The sequence below is a fragment of the Camelus dromedarius genome, chromosome 2 (genome assembly GCF_036321535.1).
Source record: "Camelus dromedarius isolate mCamDro1 chromosome 2, mCamDro1.pat, whole genome shotgun sequence".
In the NCBI taxonomy this organism is placed as follows: Eukaryota; Metazoa; Chordata; class Mammalia; order Artiodactyla; family Camelidae; genus Camelus; species Camelus dromedarius.
In genome coordinates, this window is record NC_087437.1 from 40487258 (window position 1) to 40510362 (window position 23105).

Consider the following 23105-nt stretch of genomic DNA (forward strand, 5'->3'; position numbering starts at 1 on the left):
ATGAGACAGAAAATTCTAGTGTATCCTATAGATTGGAATGACACAATGTGTGGACTTGCTTTCTCTTTTACTTAAAAATAATATATCAAAACCAGATAGTTTTACTAAACCAAATATTATTGAAACTGAAAAGACAGTCTAGTCCCGCCATCTCTCATCTACTTTTGCAATAATCAGTATGTTAATCATATACTTATCACTCTTATCTTCCCTCCTTGTGTACCTGTGGGTGGCACTGAACTGAGTGTGCTCTATCTCCCCAGGTGCTGAATAGTAGAAACATGGAGGTGTTAAACTCAGAAAGGACATTAGATGTCATGTGACCCACACTGAGGAAATCCATGCCAGAAGCAAAATTTGAACTCTGATCTCCTAATTTCCTAACCCCCCCAAGTCCAGAGTTTTTTGCCTTGTGCCACATAGCCTTACTTCAAGCGTGTAGGTGCTTGATAAACACTTGAAGCTGCTCTATGTACTTTCACTTCCTGTCCGCTTTTATCCATAGTGTTTCCATAGCATTGTGGCAGCCTGGAAGAGCTGTTATAAGCAAGGGCCATAGAATCAGACAAACTTAGATTTGAATCCTGGCTCTGTCACTCGCTAGCTGTATGACCTCTTGCAATCCCGTCAGCCCCACCTTCAAAAGATAACCTCATATCTAGCCATACTACCATGAACACGCATGAATTTATCAGACTGCAAACCAAATCAATCTGACATGTCTCACCACCACCGTAGTTATCAGCCGAAGCCAAGCCACCATCTCTTCTCCCCTGGTCTGTGATAGGCTCCTGACAGGTCACCCTACTTCTATTTTGGGGGGAGGAGATTAGGTTTATTTATTTATTTAATTAATTTATTTAATGGAGGCACTGGGGATTGAACCCAGGACCTCGTGCATGCTAAGCATGCACTCTACCACTGAGCTATACCCTCTCTCTGGCCTCCTTCTATTCTTGTCCTCCACAGTCTATTCAGTAAGCGTCCACAACTGTAAATCAGATGATGTCACTGTCCTGCTCAAATCGTCCAGTAGCTGTGCATCATGCTGAGCGGGGAGACCTGAGTTTTTTCTCGCACACTCTTCTCCAGCCACGCTGGCTTTTGGCTTTTCCTCCTCACACTTGCTACTTCCCCAGCTGGGCAAACCTCTCACATAGATCTCACATCCTGACTTCATCCAGGACTCTGCTCAAGTATCTTCTCCTGAGAACACACTCCCCACCACCTAACCCAACATGGCCTTCTCATCACTTTCTGTCCCTTAGCTCATTTCACTTTTCTTCCTAACACTTCAATGCTCCAGACATTATGTTATGTACATATTTTTTTATTTATTTACTACTCTTATCAACCCTCAGGTTGTAAGTTGCTCATTTTGTTCACTGCTATATTCCTAGTTCTTTAAACATTAAGGGCTTGATAAATATGCATTGAATTAATGAAGTTACTTAACCTCTCTAATCCTCAGATTGCTAATCTGAAAAATGGGGACGTTTACCACAGTTATTGTAGAGGTTAAATAAAAAATGAAATAATGTATTTAAACAGTAGAGCATAATAAATGTTCACTAAGCATAGGTGTTATTATTGATTACCTTTTTGGGTTATTTTGCAACATATGCTTAGAGTAAGGGAAAACAATCCTTCTATCATATTTCCAAAAGTTATGCATTTTTTATAAGGCAGTCCTTACTTTTAAGTTAATTATATTATACATTATTTTTTAACTTGATTACACTGTATTTTAAAATATTTTGTGTCTATATCTGAGAATAGATTTTTGCCTGTGTGCTCCTAACGTATTAAACAGTGTCATATCAGTTTCATATTCAGTCTTAATTGTAATATTCTAATTATGGTAGATAAGTCTCACAATTACATAAAATGCCAGAGACAAGAGGAGGCAGAACAAAATACATTACAGGGAATAAGCAAAGCTAGTGAAGAGGGATGAAAAGTTGGGGGGAAGTTTTGTGACAGAAACAAAAGTACAGAGTTTGATTTTAATATTTATCTTTAGTAAATCCTGAATACAAAATTGTGCAAAACTCTAAATAATGCAGAAATACATATGAAACAGAAAGTGAGAGTCCACTATAATCCACTCTTTCCGTGTCTTTCCGTGTTTATAGCCTATTTTATATTCTTTCTGATTTCCTATGTACTGACATACATATGTGTATGTATCTCTTTTAGCAAAGTGGTATTGGAATATATATACTCTTCTGCACTTAACCGTATATTTTTCTATATCACTGCAAATGGTTTCCTTCCAGTTCTTCAAAGATGCCAAACTTTGCTTACTTCAGAGCCTTCCATACCATCCTGGAATATTCTTTCTCATATTTTGCAAATCTAATTCCTTATTTCCCTCTAATTCTCAGCATAAATGTCATTTCTTTAAGTAATTTTTTTCCCTGAACAATATTCCTCCCCACCATTATTCTCTGTTACTACACAGTACTTATTTCCCTTGGAGCAGGTGCCACAGTTTGTAATTGTGCTTGTTCACCTATTTTCTTGCCTACTTTTTCTCTCTAAACTGTGAATCTGTCTCATGAGGACAGGGAACAAAACTGTTTAGTTTATTACTCATACTCAGTGCCTCACACAGTGCTAGGCACATAGTAAGCTCTCAATAAATGTGTTGGAAAAAATAAGTTTGCAAGTAACACACTGAAAAAGGTGTATTTGGTCTTTCACTTCTTATCCATGATGGATAGAGCATTGCCTTCTTTTTTCTTCAGTTCTTTATTCTTAATTAAGAAACAATACTATACAGTTGACCCTTGAACAACATGAGTGAACTGTGCAATTTCACTTATACATGTATTTTTTTCAATAAATATGTACTAACGTACTTACATGATCTGCAGTTGGTTGCATCTGTAGATGTGGAACTGTGGATACAGAAGCCCGACTGTAAAGTTATATACAAGTTTTCAGCTGCATAGGGGTTGGTGCCCTTAATTCCCATATTGTTCAAGGGTCAACTGTATTTGTCTTGATTTGCACCTGGAATTTGTTTTAATCAGGAATGGTAAGGTGACAGAGACAGGGACAACTACTTTTGAAAGAAGAATTTATTATTTACTGTTCCCAAGTGAAGGGGGCATAACACACCATGCAGGGCCACATGGGGAAGCACCAGGATCAGTCTGGAGGCAGGAGTGAAAGAGAAAGCATGGCCCAGAGCCATTATTGTGGTTTTTGCTGAAAGGAATGAGCGAGATGGTGTAGGAAAGTTTGAATAAATTTGGGATTGGATAGTTTGAATAATTGTGGCAGGCTCTGGTCCATAGGGGTGATTTCTAGTTGTCCAGTACCTGGCCCTGGGGTGACTAAGGCCAGGGGAGTATTGGCTTGGTGTATGAGAATTAAATAAAGGAGGAAGTTTGGATTGGTTGGTTTGTATATGAAAGGCATATTCACAGAAGGAGTCATTCACTGTCTCTAGGACAATTTGAAGAGATAAAAGCCCTGGGAGTGGCAGTCTCTCCTCTGTCAGTAAGGCCATGAAGATGTCAAAGCATCATAAAATATACAAAATAAAAAGCATTATTAATACTTTTCTAGCCTAATTTAGATATTATGAATGTTCATTCCCTGATTAATTTTTTCAGATGAAAAATACATACTATTAGTACTATGTGGTTATTTTAAATACACTATATATTTATACAAAGTGCAGTGCAATATACATTGACATCAGAATGATTTATGCTATGATAATTTAATATATATAGTTTTATTCAAATAACTTGTGTAATATTGACATATTATTTTGAGAAATACTCAGATTACTTACTTGAAGTAGTTTTATGGAAATAAAATATTTAAAAGCTGATTTTATCTTAGCCAGTACTATACTATTTAATCTTAATCTATAATAAATTTCCTCTGTCTTGATATATTTAAGAGCCCAGAAGCAATCTGCTATTTTAAACAGGTATGGAATATTTTCTAGGTAATTAAATATTTGTGTGTGTCTGTGCATCTGTGTATACAGATCTTTGTCTAGTTTAATGCAGGAAGATATGCAGGCCTGAAATTTAGAGTTAAGAACCTGAGTTTAACCACTGATCCTGCCCATTCCCAGCTGGGTGCTCTTAGGCAATTCATTTAACCTCTCCGAACACAAAGTTCATCACAAAGGCTGGGATTGTAACTAAGCAGGACCCTATTGTCATCACTGGTGACCATCCAATATCTGTAATGGTGTTTGTAATTGCTTAGTTGAATAGTGGTTTAAAGGGTTTTGCTCATGCTCTTGCTGACCAGGGTTGGGATGGAGTGGGGCTTGGGTGGTCTGCCCAGTCCCCTCGTGGTGCTGTGTGCAGGGATCATGCTCAGCCCCCTGCACCTGACCCCAGTGCCCTCCTCTTGACTCTGACACCTCAGAAATAGCAGTTGGGGGTTTTGTGCATCTTATTGTTCATAACCAGCCCCAACCATGCATGTCTGCTGGTTGTTTTTGGCCCTTTGTGGTTTCCTTATATTCTGTTATATGAGCTGTAGGCTTCAGCCTACAGTAGGAGGTCCCAGGCCTCAGCCTGTTTAAAAGGCTAAAAGCATTTATCAACCTGACTTTAAACTGCACAAGATTTTCTCTAGAGCTTTTTTCCATGGAGCCCCTTCCTATGCACGCTTTGTTCTAGGTACAAGAATATTAAGAGATTCCCAAAGCCAGAGGTGAACTTCATACCCAGCAGAGGGAAGGGGACGGCTGTATTGCAAAAACAAGAACAACCTTGCAATAATTTGTTACCCTGTATGTGATCTCTATGGAAAGTAGCTCCACCCCTTGAACTCTCGAACTTTTACTATAAAACCCCCTGCCTTCTCTCCCCAGCAGGCTCACAGTCTGAGAAGCATTAGCCCACTGTGACCTCCTTTGTCTGGCAAAGAATTAAAGCTGCCTTTTCTACTTCATCCAAAACTCTGTCCTTGAGTCTCAATTCAGTAAACAGGGTATGGAGGCCTTGTTTCTGCAACAGGATAACAGTAATCTTTACCAGGTGACCTTATTGGGAGAAATCGGTTAACCTAAATGTGACTGTGTTTGTCAAAGTGTTTTGTAACTGCAATGCACCATGTGCATATGTTTAAAGTTTACTCTTACTGCAGTATACTGCAGGGACATTTTTTTTCAGAAAAAGAATTCAGAAGGTTTTTTGTTGTTATTGTAATTGTAGAAATGTTCAAAGGCAAGACTGGAGGAGAGAAAGCTCAAAACTGATTCAGGAAAAGAATAATAAGTCACTGTCTAGTTACAAAGTGAAATTTTGGATGTAAAGGGTACTTTCCCTCAATGAACTACAAAGAGCTTTGGAATGTTTATTTATTTTCATAATATTTTTAAGCCAGTTAGGTTAAAGTTGTCGTCATCTACTCTCTGAAAGGGAAATAAACACACAACAAGTTATGTAACCTGCCTGAGTCAAAATTAGAGCCAAGCCTTTCAATTTTGCCACGTAGTGCTCAGACTGGAGCTGCACGGCTCCCCACGATAAACAAGCGCCTTCTTTTGCCGGAATTATCTAAGCTTTGGTTTTATCAAAATGCTTGCTGGAACAAGCAATTAAAATACAGAAAGTCTGTCATCAAATAATCATTAGCAATTCATTATCAGTAAATAGGCCACATCAAGTGCCTCTGAGATGCAGGCATTGGTTTTACTTAACAAAGTTAAGAATCTGTGTCCTCTCCAGAGGTCCCAGAGCTACCACTTTTGTCTATTTTGAGCCATTCTTCCTTCTGCTCTCATCTAAAGAGCCAATATCTTCACATTCCTCTTCACCCTAAAATTTCAGGTGATTTAGGACTAAATCACAGGACTAAATCCAAAGCTCCTTCCTTTGCTTACAAAGTCTCTATTTTCTGACTCTAAAACACCTTCCTCTGCTTCCAACTGCCTTTATACTTAAGGCTAATTAAATTTCTCACCAGTCAGACACAAGCTAGGCCTTTTCACTGCTCTGCCTTTACACTCAATTACACTCTACATTAATCCACCTAAAATAGCAATAAGGAGAGGCTGAGGGGAGAAAGAGAAGTCTACACATGTTGAATTTGTCCCGGCAGATTGTTTTCAGGGCCCCCTCAGACACCAAAATCCAGGGATTCTCACTTCTCTTCTATAAAATGGCGTAGTATTTGCTTATAACCTGTGCACATCCTTCAGTATACTTTAAATCATTTTAGGATTATTTATAATACCTAATGCAATGTAAATAGTTGTAAATACAATTAAACGCTAAGTAAATAGTTGCCAGAGAATGGTAAATTCAAGTTTTGCTTTTTGAAACTTTTTGGAATTTTTTTTAGTATTCTTGATCTGCAGTTGGTTGAATCTGTGGATCCAGAACCTAAGGATATAGAGGGCTGACTGTCCTAGTTGAGTGCTGTGCCTAAGTCTCCTATTTAATTTGAGCAGCAAACCCCTGAAGCAGGTGTTGTTACCCTCCATTTTGCTGATGAGGATACTCATTTCAGTGGGATTAAGTAACTTGTTCAAGGTCACACTGATAGAAAGTGGCAGAATTAGCTTTGGAACTGAAGTCCACCTGCGAAATACGTGTTCTGGCCTCTTCCGTATGCTGTCTCTCCCCATTGCCCACTGTCATCACCTGGCATTATTCTTCAGATTCTGCTCAACATTTTCTTCCTTTGACCTTCATAGCATCTCCCAGATGGAGTCAATGCTCCCATAGTGCTCTGTTGATACTCCTGATAATACTTACCAGGTGTCTACTTTTAATTGAGATATAATTCACATAAAATAAAATTAATCTGTTTAAAGTGTGTAACTCAGTGTATATTCACACTGTTGTGTAACTATCATTGCTATCTAATTCCAGAACATTTTCATCACCCCAGAAAAAACTCCAAGACCAGTTAGCAATCATTCGCCATTCATCCTTTCCTGCAACCCCTGGCAACCACTAAACGGCTTTCTGTCTCTATAGATTTGTCTATTCTGGACATTTAATATGAATAGAATCATACAGTATATAGCCTTTTGTGTCTGGCTTCTTTTGCTTAGCTTAATGTTTTCAATGTTCATCTACATTGCAGTGTGTTTCAGTACTTCATTCCTTTTTATAAATGAATACTATTTCATTTTATGGATGTGCTACATTTTGTTTATCCATTCTTCAATTAACAGACATTTGGTTTGATTTCACTTTTTAGCTACTATAGATAATGCTTATATGAATGTTCGTGCACTAGTTTTTGTGCAGACATATGTTTTTAATTCTCTTATATAATGAGGGTCATATAATGAAGAATGGATTTGCTGGATCATATAGTAACTCTATGTTTAACATCTTGAGGAACTGTCAAATTGTTTCCCAAAGTTGTTGCACCTCTTTGCATTCCCATAAGCAATCTATGAAGGTTCTACTTCCTACATGTCCTCGCCAACACCTGTTATTATCCATCTTTTGATTATAGTCAACCTATAGGTACAAAGTCGTTGAGTTGCATTTTCTTAATGACTAATAATGAATATTTTTTCATGTTTTATGGCCATTTGTATGTCTTCTTTGGAGAAATGCCTATTCAAATTCTTTGCCCACAAAGAGAAATTGAGTTATGTCTTTTTTAGTTGTAAGAGTTGCTTGTATATCTGAATACTGGCCCCTTATCAGACATATGATTTATAAATGTTTTCTCCCTTTCTGTAGGAAGACTTTTCACTTTCTTGATGGTGTCCTTTGAAACACCTGCATTTTTAATTTTGATGAGGTTCAATTTATCTTTTCCTTTGCTTATTTGTGCTTTTGGTGTCAATCTAAGAATCCTAATCTAAGGTCACAAAGATTTACTACTACATTTTCTTCTAAGAGTTTTATAATTTTAGTTTTTATGCTTAAATATTTGATCCATTTTGAGTTAATTTTGATAAATGGTTTAGGTAGAAGTCCAGCTTCATTCTTTTGTATGTGGATATTAAATTGTTCCAGCATCATTTGTTAAAACAAATACCACCCCTCCCCCACCAAAAAACCCCTATTATTTCCTCCACTGAATTGTCTTGGCCTCTAACATGTGTTTTTAAATAAATGTTGACACTTTTATGCTGTTACTGTCAGCTCCCTGAGGGCAAGGTTTTTTGTATTCCTGCCTCCATGTTTAGCATGAGACTATAACATAGTAAATCCTCAACAAACGTGTTCAATGAATGAAAAGCTGATTTGAGAATCCTAGTGTCAACCAACAAGTACCAAATGCTATAGACTCTGCTAGGTGCTGGGAAGTTTTGTTCATGAAGCTCCCAAGTCTAGTGAATTTTTCAAACTAAAAGTTTCCAAAGGTGTCCCAGAATCTTACAGTCCTAGTCTGGAATGGGTCCTGGAGATCATGAACCCTCTCACCTTCCTGTAAGGGAAAGCAGACCTTAAAAGGCTAAATAGCAGCCTGTGTCCTATCTCATGTTAATTTGCCAGAGGATCCCAGGTCTCTGAAATTACATTATGACTTTACAAGTTAACAAAGGATTTTTTTTTAGTTAGTCCTTGATAAAGCATTTTTTCAGTTAGGCCTTGATAAAGTCCTCTCCAGATGAAAGACAACTGCTTCTGTTTCATACCACACTTATCTTCTGAGATAACTGCTATCAGAGATTTAAAAAAATTTTTTTCTCCACCCCAGCCGGACATAATTACTCCTTTCTCTGAATTTCTATAGATCTTACTTGCTCTTCCATAAACTTCGCAATTTGTTTTGTACTGCCCTAGGGCTTTGGATTTGTATATAATCTTGAATTGTTATTTATCATAGGTTTATGTGTGGCCTTCCCAAGTAGACAATCCCAGCTAGACTCAGGTGCAAGAGTTAGATTTTATACTTGATTGTATGAAATATGGGGCTCTGCACCTAGTGGACATAAAGCAGATGTTTCTTGATATTATTTGTGTTTTTATGGAATTCAGTTTTAAAATAAGGAATGATTAGGCTTAAGTTTCATTCTGTCTTCCCCCCTTTTCATAGTTGATAGGGCAGCTTACTCTAAGACGCTCAGGGTGGGAGGCTCAAAGGGAGAAGCATCTTCTCATCTTTGGACGTTTTCTGGTGACTGTCTACTTGCTTTCCTGGAAGAGTGGAGACACCAGACACCTAATAATTAGTACATGTATATTTTTAAATATTTCTCAATATTACTATTGAAAGTTTTAAATTTTTCTTAAGAGGATAAAACCATTGGCAGGATTTCCCCCAAGAACCCAGTAAATTAAACTAATTCTCAAGGGAACTCTGAGTTGTAGTTTTTAAATGACTGAGCCAGAAAGTGAAAGAGAAAAAGAGATCCTATTTCTCTTATCTCAGGCTTGCTTTCTAGTTATGAGGTGGAGGAAGGAGGTGGCATAATCTAGCCTCATGTTGGACTGTGCCTTGCGGAACATAACCAGAATCTTTGGAACTGTTTAACTGAGGTGAAAGAGAAAAAGTGGCTGAATGGAAGACTGAGTCTGTCATGACATGATACTTAGCACAATGTCATGCACCTATGGGAATACAGTGAGCCTGTCAATCAACTGCAGTAAGAACAGATTATGTGTGCATTAAACTGATTTTCTAATAACAATGAATCCAGACAGCATTTTAGCATATGGTTAGATCATGGGAAACAAACAAGAGAATAACAAATTAAAACTAAGAATTTTGTGAAGTTAATTTATTTCCCCTCATTTGCCAGAAATCACTCAGTACTTGTTTCAAAATCATGGTATTTTAAAATTATGCTAAAAAATGGAAAATATTGTAACAATGATAAAATCATTGTCATTTCAGTTCTTTGAACTTCAGTTGTAAAATGAGGCCTAGATTTTTTGCTCTTCAAACTGTAATCAGGGGACTAGCAGCAAAAGACTTTTAAAATCAGAATCTGCATTTTACCAAAATCCCTACCTAATTTGTAGGCATGTCAAAGTTTGAGAAAGACTGACCTAAATGACACAAAGCAAATTCCAGCTAGTAAATTCTACCATCCCATTATTCTAGCTGGAAGAGTCCATGTTCAGGAAAAAGAGCATCACTTTCGTAGAAGTTGTGTTCGACTTGAGTAAATCGATCACTCAGCAAGTTGAACTAACTTTTCAGGTCACAGCTTTAGCAAAGCAAACAGAAAATAAAGACTTGCTCTGCCTGTTTGGTGGTGTCAGCTTCCTTCCTATGACACCAAGATTAATTTTAGCATTTAAGTGGACATAAACCAACATAAAATAATTTAAATATTCAATTAATTTGGGTTGGGGGTATAACTTAGTGGTAGAGCACATGCTTGGTGTCCATGAAGTTCTGGGTTCAATCCCCAGTTAAGGAAAAAAATTTAATATTTGTCAAAAGTTAACAATTTCCTAAGTGCCAAAAAGAACTTAAAAGATCAGATTCCTGCTCTCGAGACATCTAATGAAGACAACAGCTTTGCTTTAAAAGTCTCAGTGTCTGCAGCCCTTATTAATTTAATTATAGGCTGATTCATAATTTGTTATTATCCGGAATTGGAAGCCATACCAGTTCAGAAAAATACCTTGTGCCTAAGTCACAGGGTGATAAGCACAGTGTGCAGGTGAACTAACAGGCAGCTTTATCTCTGGAGTGCTGTTCCCTTTGACAGTGTACATGTGATTAAGCAACCAGAAATCATTATGGACGATGAGCTCTGATTTCCCCCCTGATCTCTCTGTGGCCCAAAATAGGATATGGTTTAATTCAAGGTCAGCAGAAATTCAATACGAAAAGATTTGAGTCCAGCCGGAAGTAGGTGGAGGTGGAAGAGAAAATGAGCTAGTCCTCTGTGAGAGGGGAGAAGCATTGCAACCTTATGGGGGGGAGAGAACTAGATTATGGGAGGAGGCCAAAGGCAGGGTTGGTAAGCTGCTGGAGCAGGGAGAATTTATTAGATAAGGTTCATATTTTCAATTGGATATGCCGTCCTCAAGAACAGGTTTGCCTTTTCAAACTGGAGGGTAGCTTACACTTAATGGTTGATTGCTGTTAGTGATAGCATATTTGTTGTGCGAACATCATTAAACAATGATACTTCTAAAAGAAGTTTCTATTTTTTTTTAAGTTTCTATTTTTGATAGTGGCTTTTTCAACCTGTCATTTTACTAGTCAACTTTGTGCCTTTCAGTCAAGCCAGACACAGTGGGTTCTTCTGGTTCCTAAAGAAGATGCAGTAGGACTCATGAGTTGCTGCAATTATTCGTTGTCACTTATTGGCACATAGCTTCCTATATTTTGCATTTTTTCCCTTTATTGGTGTACCTCCTGACATCCTATCCGGGTTGTAACTTTCTTGAAAAGAAAGAGAGCGTATAGTGCCTGCACCGATTAACCCCATAGGAATTAATTATGTCGAGGTTTCTTAGAACTCTTCGACTATTCAGTGACTTTCATTAAGTAAAAGTTTTATAATTATCATATTTTCTGCTGACTCCTCTGCTTAATGGAACTTTCCATTTGATGGTTTGTTAAAACAAACCCCTTCTTGATTAACAGATACACACTACTATATACATAATAAACAACAAGGACCTACTGTATAGCACGGGGAACTATATTCAGTTTCTTGTAATAAGCTATAATGGAAAAGAATCTTAATAAAAATATGTATGTAGATGTATAACTGAACTGCTTTGCTGGACACCTGAAACTAACATTGTAAATCAACCACACTTCAATAAAAAATAAAATTAAAAAAAGAATGATGGAAAACTTGGGGATGAAACCCTTCTTTCACGCAGTGTTTGTATTAACACTGAGCTACTTTATATTTCAAGAATTAAGTAATTAGTCCAGCCTCAGGAAATCTTTATCAAATAAAACAAATGTTTATGCTTGTCTCATAGATAAGAAAAATGAAGCAAAGTGGTATTGTTTAGTGTCAATGGACATTATTGAGAACCTATTATGTGCTAGGTGCTGGGGATGTGAAGATGAACAAATTGCAGTTCCAGCCTGATGAACATGCCAGCAAGAAAATAAAATATGATACTGTGCAATACATACTGTAATTGATACAGAAACAAAGCATAGAGCAGAGGAAGAGGAAAAAAACGAAGAAAACTGGCATCTAACAGCCTGGGGAAGAGAGGTGAGTTTTGTAAATGTTTTCTACAGGAGAGTGGAAGTTGGTCAGGAGTGATGGGGACTGAGTTACAGAGGGCGTTTCAGACTAAGCAGAGGGTACTGTATTCCCCAAGCCAGGAATATTTGGCATTGGATCAATAAATGAGCTTCCTTTTCTGTAATCTGTTATAATTAGGGAACATATGACATGAATTTTAAAATTATTTTAAATTCAAAGTGAAGACATTTTATTTCAAAGGCAAAACAGATTAAGGCTCAAACTGCTATATGTCATTATCTGTAGTGTGGGAGTAAGATTGGGGAATTGCAGCGGAAATAAGTTTCTGTGGCTGGAGTGAAGGGAGTACCCAGATAAAGTTGGTGATGTCAATGGGACAGTGAGAGGGCACAGGAGAAAGAAGGTGGAAAGGGAGTCACGGGGTATTGTTTGCTATCTACGCCAGCTCCTTAAGGCTAATTAACAGAATAACCTCTCTCACTAACCTCAGCTGTCAGGACTCCAATTAGGAGTTTGGGTCATGGCTTCTGCTCTTGAGGGTTAAACAAAATAATTAATGTGATACTATTAAGACATGATAACACAGGTCCTGTGCCTACTATTTATTGTCTCATTCACCATTCTCCAACAGGTTATTTCTTTGCTCCACATTGGTACAAGCACTCTGATAATGACAAAATGAGAGAATGTTGGCCAAAAATATCTTAAATCCCTTAAGCTGGTGGATTTGAGCATTAATTAATTTTTTTCTATTAATGTCATTGCAGTGAGCCAAAAGGAAGTATAATTCTGCCCAGTACCAAATATTTATCTCCACAGGTCATAAAGTCCCTCCAAATGATCAGGACTTGCAGTTTAAACACTTTTCTCTCCTTTAAATGACATTATCACATGCTTTGTGAAACCACTGAAGAATGCTAGGTTAAGGGAGGCAGGCTTACTTAAAGCTGAAGGTATTAGTAAGCACCATTTTAAGTACAACAGAAAGAAAATGGGCTGTGGGAGGCTTGTTCACAATGTCGCATTGACTTCCCATTCTGTATCATACAATTCTCAGTTGAGAAACAGGCATCAAAGTTCGGGCAGCAGGATTTATCAGATGACATAAAGCACACGGCAAACAAATGTTCATATTTGATCCTGGCTGCAGGGTACACTGGTGAGGCTAGTTAAGACTGATAATAAACTTTTACCTATTCTGATTAGATATTTTCTTGTTAGAGCAGCTCAGTCTGTAGAAAGGAAACCAAATTTTCCCAAAGATCTGATTAATATGATGTCAGGTTCCTTTTAAACCCTTTTACAGAGTCCTGTTTACTTTAAAGTAAAGAGATGGCTCCATTGTTTCCAGCATTTTGTTACTAAAAATTGTACAATTTCTACTGTGCCCCGATCATCCTATAAGCTTAACTATTTGCGCCTTACATCTAGTTTAATTGCATCACACTGGCTTTAAAAATTAATGTCAGAGCATGTCCAGAATGGCAATATATGGGGTTCCCTGTATACTCTCCTCCATGAAACAACCATAACTGGTGAACACTGTAACTGAAAAATGACCATTGGATCGAACTGTGGGACAATTTTATGCTTCAGGGCATTGTCAAAAACACCAGATTTACTCCTAGCCACTTTCAAATATACAATACATAACTATAGTCACTATACTGTACACTACATCCCCAGGACTTATTTATATATGGAACTTTATATCTTGTACCACCTTCATCCATTTCTCCCACCCACCACCAGTGCTTCACCTCTGACAACCACCAATGTGTTCTCTGGATCTATGAGTTTAGTTTGGTTTGGTTTTTTAGATTCCAGATATGCAATTATGTGGCATTTGTCTTTCTATGTCTGACTTATTTCACTTGGCATAATGCCCACAAGGTCCATCCATGTTGTCTCAAATGGCAGGATTTTCCTTCTTTTTTATGGCTAGGTAATCTTCTATTGTTTATATATCCGTGTGTGTGTGTGTGTGTGTGTGTGTGTGTGTATGTATGTATATACACACATATACATATATACACACATATACATATATATAATGTGAGATTGTTTAGTCCTTTTTTCTGGGACTATTGAGCTATCATGTGGTTTTGTGCTTTATTCTATTGATACGAGTTTTTACATTAATTAATTTTTAGATGTAAGCTAACCTTGCATTCCTGGGCAAAATCCCTCTTGGTTATGACATATAATCCTTTTTCATATGTTGCTAGATTCAATTTGCTAATATTTTATTAAGAAATTATGAATCTATACTCATAAACATGGTTCCCTTTAGTTCTTTAAACATAATACCTGCTTTGAAGTCTTAGCAGCATGCTAAGTCCAACACATGTATCTTCTCAAAGACAGCTTCTGTGTGTGTGGGTCCCATTGCCCTTTTCTTTGTATGATTCCTAATTTTTTTATTGCAAACCTACATCTCCATTGTAGCAACTCCAAAGACTGATCCAGGCTTGATGGAGGGCTGTTTGTCCTTCTTGTTGCTTGCTTGTTTATTTGTGAGTTGGCCAGACTAGATCAATAGAGTCTATTTCCCCACTAATGTCTCTCCTCAGAGGGTGAAGCTTTGGCATACACATTGTCACCCTGACTCCTTGTCTTTCCCCTGGGCCGGGACCATAGTTTTAGTCAGGTTCTCTTTGTCTGTTTCCCTCATCTCTCTATCAAGCGTTTGGCTGGTTTGCCTTTATTGATATTACTCCCAGCTGTTAGCCTCTGCTAATTGGCAACTGACTGCTCCGATGTTTTTGACAATGCCTTGAAGCATAAAATTGTCCTGCAGTCCAATCCAATGGTCATTTTTTAGCTATAATGTTCACCAGACTTTTCAGCGGTGCTGGGACAACTGCATATCTACATGCAAAGAAATGAAAGTGGACCACTTATACTACACACAAAAATTAACTCAATATGGATCATAGACCCAAATGCAAGAGTTTAACTATAAAATTCTTGAAGGAAACATAGTTGTAAATTTTCATGATTCTAGGTCAGGCAAAGTCTTCTTAAACACTAAAAGCATAAGGAACAATAACAAAATAGATACATTTGACTTCCTTAAAATTAAAAAGTTTTGCGCTGCAAATGATACCTCTAAGAAAATGAAGATAATGCACAGAAAAGGACAAAATATTTGCAATCATCTAACAAGGAACATATTTCCAGAATATTTAAAAATTCTTACAACTTAATGAGAAGAGACAGATCACCTAATTTTAAAACGGCCAAAGGATTTAAATTAATGTATCCAAAGGAAATATAGAAAGGGCAATGAAACATGAAAAGATGCTCAACATTGTTAGTCATTAATGAAAAGCAAATCAAAACTGCAATGAGATACCACTTTCACAACCACCAGGATTGTTATAATAAAGAAGATGGGTAATAGCAAGTGTTGGCAAGGATGTAAAGAAATTGGAACCCTAGTACACAGCTGGTACAAAAGTAAAATGGTATAGCCACTTTAGAAAACAGTTTGGCATTCCCTTAAGATGTTAAATACAGAATTATTGTCTGACCCAGCAATTCTACTCTTAGGTATATATCCAAAAGAATTAAAAACGTATTTCACACAAAAACTTACACATGAATGTTCATAGCAGCATTAGTATGGAATACCCATACAATGAAGTATTAGTCAGCCATATAGTAAATGAAGAACTATATACATATGATTCAACATGAATGAACCTTGAAAACATTATGCGAAAGAAGCCAGATACAAAAGGTTATGCAATATATGATTGCATTTATACGAAATGTCCAGAATAGGAAAATTCATAGCGTCAGAAAGCACACCAGTGGTTGACAGAGGCTAAGGAGAATGGGGAGTTACTGCTAAAGCATGCATAGTTTCTTTTGAGGGGATGAAAGTCTGGAATTAGATAGTAGTAATGATTGCATAACTATGTGAATATACTAAAAACTATTGAATTGTACATTTTAAATGAATGAATTGTATGATATGTGAATTACACCTCAATAACACTATTAAAAAATTAAGGTCATGCTTTTCTTGGTAATCACAAGTAACAGCTTTCATCATTCAGAAAAAGGAAAGGTATTTATATGGTGGGATTGATGCAAATTATCAATATTTATAGATTCTTGTTGATGACAAAGTAAACAATAAGCCTCCTCTGAAAACAATGATAATCTTCAGAGCATGTTATGAGGCCAGCGATGAAGGATTTTTCAAACTGCTAAGGAATAAGAATTCAAAATGAAAAATTTTTCATACCTTACTTTATTTATTTATTTATTTATTTATTTATTTATTTATTTATTTAATTTATTATACCTTTACCTTTTTAAATTTTCATTTTCCATACAACATAAATTTCCTTTTCTAGAGCATTACATCATCTTTTAAATTTGTCACAAGCATACTAAAATTTCCATTAATCCAATTAAAATTTCAGTCTCACTTTGGAAATAGTTTATATTCCATAGCTAACTGATTCGTCTTTAACACGCTGATGCAGGTCCTGATGTTGCAAAAAACATCAGGACTAAGTTTTCAGCGGGGATTTTTATTAAGAACATAAAATCCAAGTTTGTGGCAGTTGAAGAACATCATACCAAGCTGTCACACATAACTCCGATGAGTCAATTCCCAAACCTATGTTATTATAATAAAGCAAGTTATTTCTTTGATTATTCCAACCCTTTAGCATGTGTTGGTACAAGGACTCTCGGAAGGGCTGGATTCATGCTTTCTGTCTTTGCACTTTTTGATAGAGCCAAGACCAGTGAAACGCCAGAGACTACACTGCAAGGACGTTTTCTTTATAATCCTTAGTTAACCGATATTAACAAAAACAAATGCTAATGGATGGATGGATGGATGGATGGATGGATGGATGGATGGATGGATTGGCTAAATATTCATTGTGCCCTTGTTCCACGCAATGGTAATACAAAAGGACCAAGATATCGGGGCCGCGAAGGAAGAAAAGTCACTCTGTCATCGTATCTTCTAGTTGAGTTTCCTCCTTCATTACATTCATTATTACATGTGTTACACACATTATATTAAATTCTTTCCATGAAAGAGACTATGCTGAGCTTGTAACCAAATTCCTTTTCCCCAAAAGGGCACTGTATAATTGAGACGATTCACGCAACTGGAAGGGAGAATTCACCAGAGAACAAAGTGTAGATCGTGACGAAACCCAATCATTTCCAGTGCCCTCAGATGCCCAACCTGGATTTAGGAGTTCCACGCCTACGACTGCCGGAGCACAAGCCGAAGATCGACCTTCAGCGAGAAGGCGGGGCGCTCTGCGCGTAAGGAACCTCGAGTCCCAGAATCCCATGGGGACTCCAAATCCCAGAAACCCGCAGGGCGAACCTACTCCGGGTCCCAAGTCGGCTGACCGCGGGCGCGACCAAGTTAGGAAACTGGGGTGAGATGCCGCAGCATTAGTCCCCTACCATTTTCCTTGTAGGAAGAGGCTTTTACAGAACTAGACTTACCCGAATCTTCACATCCCCTCAGTCACAGTTTTCACGAAAGGTACCCTGTCGGCGTATCTGATGTGATGGTCAGCGTCCCCATCCTCTCTCCCCCTTACCTTTGCCCCCCGTAAGAATGGTTCAGCCGGGCATTGAGGTTCCTTGAGTTGGATCGATGGTTGCACCCGCCCTCCCGCGGAATGTGGGGCTTTGGAGCGAGCGAGGTGGGAGGGGCGGAGGCGGGAGGCGTGCTAGGCCCGGGCGGCGGTAGAGGCAGTGGCCGCCGCGGACGGTGGGAGGAGCCGCGCGGTTCCGGCTGCCCCGGCGAGGCGACCCTTGGGTCCGCGCCGCGGGCGGGGAGGACAGGTAGGCGAGCGGGCAGCCGCGGCTACGGGAGCGGCTCGGGCTGCGGAGTCCCGGACCGCGCCTGGCGCGCCCCCCGCACCCTCGGCCTCCGGCGTTGAGGCGGGGGAGTAAGGAGATGCCGACCCAGAGAGACAGCAGTACCATGTCTCACCCAATCGCAGGCGGCGGCAGCGGGGACCATTCTCACCAGGTCCGGGTGAAAGCCTACTACCGCGGGTGAGTATCGTGGGGTAGGGGTGACGGTGGGAGGGCGGGGGAAGGCCGGCTCCACTTGGCCTGGAGGAGGGGCCGGTGAGAGGCTGGAGATGTGGGAGAGTTGATCAGGGCGGGCAACTCCGGGGACTCGGGATGGGGGACCGAGTGGTTGGGGGAGGAGCATGGAGCGCTGGATTGGGGCACCCCCAAGGTGTAGTGCTGGGCGTCGGGGAGTCGCGCAGCTGAGGGTCCAGAGTAGGGTCCGAGGGAGGAGCCTTCGAGAAGAGTAGGTTCACCTGGTGAGTTCGAGAGCCTCGCCTGCTAAGAGATTTACAAGAGCTTTACGTCTCTTTAAGCCTGGATGTGTTTGGGGTTGAGAATTGATTCTGAGTGATGCCTTAGTTAACTAAATTTACTGTGGATTTAGAAGACAGGAATGCTTCCGTTTGATGACCCTTTTGATTACCAGCAGGCCTAAAGCCTCTGGTTCTCTAAGTCAGGTTTATCTTTATCTCATAGAAGAGTTCGCGACGTGTATCTGGACTGTGGTCAGGCTGACAGTATGTTAGCCATAGGAATTATTATTTAAGTGAACTTGATGCCTTTTCAGGGATATACGTTAGGTCTCGCCAAGATTAGGTTACACATGTAGTGTAAATTAAAAATTGTGAACGCTTCTTTGTCAGCGTTGCTTCAAGGACTGTCTCATAGGTTGAGGTATTGCGGGAAGAGGACGAGCCTAGGCAGTTTTTAAATCTGTGATCTTTACTCATATTATTACCTAAGTTATAACTACTGTGGTTACCAGAAATAATCCAGTCCTAAAATCGTTAGGTCATATTCTGTAATCAGTGATTTGAAGTGTCCCTCTTCTCTTGAATTCAGCTGTGGTTTGAAATTTCTTTGAGATAATTACATTTTGGAGCATTAGAAAGGTGAAATGTTAGTGAGCATAAAGGTTTGAAACTAAGAGTTAACAGAAAACCTGACCACTTGGCCTGTCTGCTTGTCCAAGCAGAAGTAAGTTCCTTTAAAAAAAACTCAAGCACTAGGAGGTTGAAACTGCAATGCATACTTTTACATTCCTGAGAGGATCAGTGAAGATACCAAACTTTCAAAATGCCTCTCTTGTTTTGATTTCAAAGCAAATAGAAACCCCTAAATGTTTTATTGATTTGATATAAAGATTTACTAGTTTGGTTGCTGCCGTGAAGTCTCTGACCTCTCTGTTCATTAGCTTGACTGTATTCAGGAGTAGTTCAGAGGAGTTATTTCAGACAGTAGCAGTGTTTTTACTTAAATTGATCACAGAGGTCTTGATTTTAAAACAAGAGCTATGATATGTACTTAGCACTGTGGGGAAAAAAGCTTTGCTTCCTATTACCTTACCTTTAATTTGACAGATGAGATATTTCACTTTAAAACCCATTGTATTTTAGAAAGTTGACTGTGACTTGTTAGGTGCAGAGGATGAAATATAGTACATTTTCCTTTTTTAAAATGGTATCTGATTATTGACAGTTTAGAAAGCTAGATTAAAAAATGAATATACGCACATGGTAGGAGAGTGCAAATTGTACAGAAGTATAAAATAAAAAGTGTTCCCCATCAAGTCTTCCCAACCTCCAGAGGTAACTACTGTTGGCAGTGTATTTCCAGTTCTTCTGGAGGTTACCTTTATTACTTTAAAAGTTATACTTCTGTTTTCTGATTTATCAACTTTAAGTGATATTTATTGATTCCTTCATCTGAAAGATGAGAAATTGGGTGCACATTCATTTTGCTTCCTCACCACCTGATGCCTCTCAATTTTTGATTGTTAAAACCATTTTTTTAGTTCTCTGGTTTACCTTTCTGACTTTAAATAATATAAATTCTTGATTTTTAAAATTTAGTTTCCAATAATTCCAACTATGAAACATCAAGAAACTAGTGCTTCCTTTTTTTCCCCACTTTTATTAGTTTGACAAATGTAAATAGACCTAGTTAATAAATTAAAATCACTGTGAGCGTCTCCTTTGGAAAGAAATTGAAACTTTAGAATATAGATATATTTTCTTGGCTTATTCCTCCAATTATTTTTGAAAAGGGAGGGTAGGGACTTAATAAACCTATTAGTGCTTGACTGAAATGTTTCTAAGACATCCAAGTTAACCTTTATTTTGGTTTCTAAAAACCTATGAATTCTGCTAAGGAATGAATCAACCCTTTGCTCTTCAGTGCTTTCATCCAATGAAAACTTTCTAGTAGTGCCTTCATTGCAAGCTTCATTTAAAGACAACATCAGCACTCTCTAAACTGTACCAATTTCTGTCCTCTGAAATTAGGTCTGTTAAGATTGTATGTTTATTAACAATAGTCTCAACTGATGGTATGATGTACACAGTCAGCTGCTCATTACTACAGATGAAACTAAAATGAGTCACCAATGAGGATAGTTAAACAGGTTGGCTAACTAGAATACCTGCCTGATTTTAAAGTAGAAAATTCTTCCTTTACTATCAGGAAATATAAAGGACAGTCTACATTTGAAAAAGTTTTTTTTTTCCTTCAGTTCAGCTGAATGGCCATTATCAGAAAGCTTTACCCTTATCCCCTTCTAACAATACTTCTTTCCAGTGAATATTGAAATCTTGGAATAGTCAGGATTTTTTAGTGAATAAATTGCCCTCTCCTTTCCATGATGGGTTTAGTGTTCTCATTCTGTTAAATTTGTTCTTTGTGCAAATGTGATGTCTCCCAAGATATAACAGATTATTCAATTAGACTTCTAGTCTTTACGCAGAAGATTAATAGCACTGAGAATCTGATTTTATTGGAGACCACCTAAGAGTGCCTGTCTCCTGGCCTGTACTCCTCTTTCCTCACCACGGGAGCTTGTCAATGAGTGGCCTGCTTTCCTTCAATCATTACCTAGTGGTGTTAGTTTGGAGGAGGAGAAACAGGTTTTGTGGGTTAGTGATAGATTGCCATTGTGTTGCTATCCTTATATGAAGTTACTTGATATTATGGGATAGAATTTAACAAGGAAATCTCTGAACTGCTCATTTCTTTACAGTCTATAAACGTATGGGAAATTTTGCAAAAAACTTGTGAAAGTACTTCTTAATCCACTGCTGTTGAGCCGTTACGACAATCCAGAGGATTCTTTCTGTGCATGTGTACAAGTCGGAAGAGATGAACGCCTGGCATATGTGGAAATGTATAGCTGGTTCAGTGATGAAGTATGCAGGGTTTTTATCACTGCAAACAAGTCTTGGCAAGACTTGTTTTTAAAAGTATTGCAAAATAATTTTAGCGATACACTTGAGTAATGGTTCTGAGGAAATAAAAATAATATATTCAGTTGAGAGTTGGGGTAGTGTTATTGGTCCTGGAGCTTCTGGAGTAGGGCACCTAACCACAGGGCAGCTGAGCTGTAGCTTTACCAGCCAGAGACAAAGGACATGGTGGCCTGGCGCCAAAACCAAAACAGCCCTCTCAGAAGTTCGGATTAGATAATATGGAGATAAATTGCTTGTTAGCAGTGAGGACTGAAGCTGAAGAGTTTAGGGAGAGGCAAGTGAGGCCAGGACCGCCCATGTGCAAACTAAAGGGCTAAGGAAACGGAGGAGAAAAAGGCAGCTCTTTCCTGAAAAAATTTTCCTAGATGGCTTTCAAGTACAGCTCCCAAACCTCTTTTTAAGGTAACTTGAGTGTCTTTTTTTTAATGGTTGAAATGAGCCTAGTTAAAACATGAATTATAAAAATTCCAGTCTTATTTAGGATCTCACATTTTACCAAAGCGTGTTTAAATTCAGATTAATAAATGTTGTTGAATACCTACTATAAGCCAGGCACATGGTGCTAAGGGTAGGCGCAGAGGATGCTAAGCTGGAGAGTACAAGGCTCTGCTTGTGAAGAACTAAGAGATTTGTTGGAGGAGAAACTTAGAAGAGTTAATAAAAGTGTGTGTGTGTATGTAAGGTATGTGCAAGAGTGGCTATTGGGGAGGAGTTTGGGGTGAGGGAAGCCCTCCTAGATGGTGAAAAGTTTGAGGCTTTTAAAGGATAAGTAGGTTTGTCTCGTGGATTATAATGTTGGGTGGGAGGTCATTCCAAGCATTGCACAACTGCAGGGTATGTTTGGGGAATTAAGATCAGTTTAGTTGTCAGTCCCATAGTCATTCCTCACTAGGACGTAAAACGCAAAGTGGCCACTGATGAAAAGTGAGCTAAAAAGAGGGATCACAGGCACTAGATCATGAAGACGCCAGAATATTATAGTTCGTGCTTCAGACTTTTTTACATAGGTGAAGATTTTAAGTAAGGAGGATGCATGATTAGATTAATTAGCGATGGATGGAGATGAATTAGCGATCGATGAGACTAATCTGGAGGCTTTGGAAGTAGTCCAGGTGAAAAATTCTGAGGAGTTGGAAAAGAGGGTATGGATTCAGTGACGATTTTAGGGTGTAGAATCAATATGAATTTGAGATGGGTTGCCTGTGGGGAAGAGGGAAGGGGTCTGACAACTCACAGACTTATTATTTGGAGAGAGATTAGGGAATACAGAAGGAAGAGATTTACGAGGAAAGGTAATTACTTACCTGGAACAGGTAACCGAGTTTTGAGTTCAAGGTGCTTTGGGAACATCCAGGTGGAAATGCCCAGAATTAGCTGAACAATTGCTCCCTGTGCGCCTGCTCTGTGTCCTCAGCACTTGTGCAGGCCAGCTAACCTGTGTGGGAATGTGGCCGAGAATGATGATAGAAACAAAAATGCCACCAGTGGCCAAATACAGATCTCAAAGACAAGGCACTAAAAGTGAATTTTAAAAATACAGAAATACATAAAGCAGAAAGTTCCCTCTGTAGCCTCTCACCCCCACTTCTGGAGGGTAGCCGTAAAAACCCCATTAACAGTTTGGGATATTCTATAGTGTATCAATATATCTTTAAGCATATGCACAGACACACCCTTTTATT

The 23105-nt window shown here is 38.5% G+C and overlaps 1 protein-coding gene across 1 annotated transcript in view; it reads left to right on the forward strand.

Moving 5' to 3' along the window:
• Positions 1–17763: 17763 nt before the first annotated feature.
• PRKCI (protein kinase C iota) overlaps positions 17764–23105 on the forward strand; it is a 62710-nt gene continuing 57368 nt past the window's right edge. The window contains exons 1-2 of the mRNA XM_031451057.2: positions 17764–17944; positions 18106–18160. Coding sequence (XP_031306917.1) covers positions 17779–17944; positions 18106–18160 — 221 coding nt within the window. The 5' untranslated portion in view covers positions 17764–17778. The remainder of the gene's footprint in view (positions 17945–18105; positions 18161–23105) is intronic.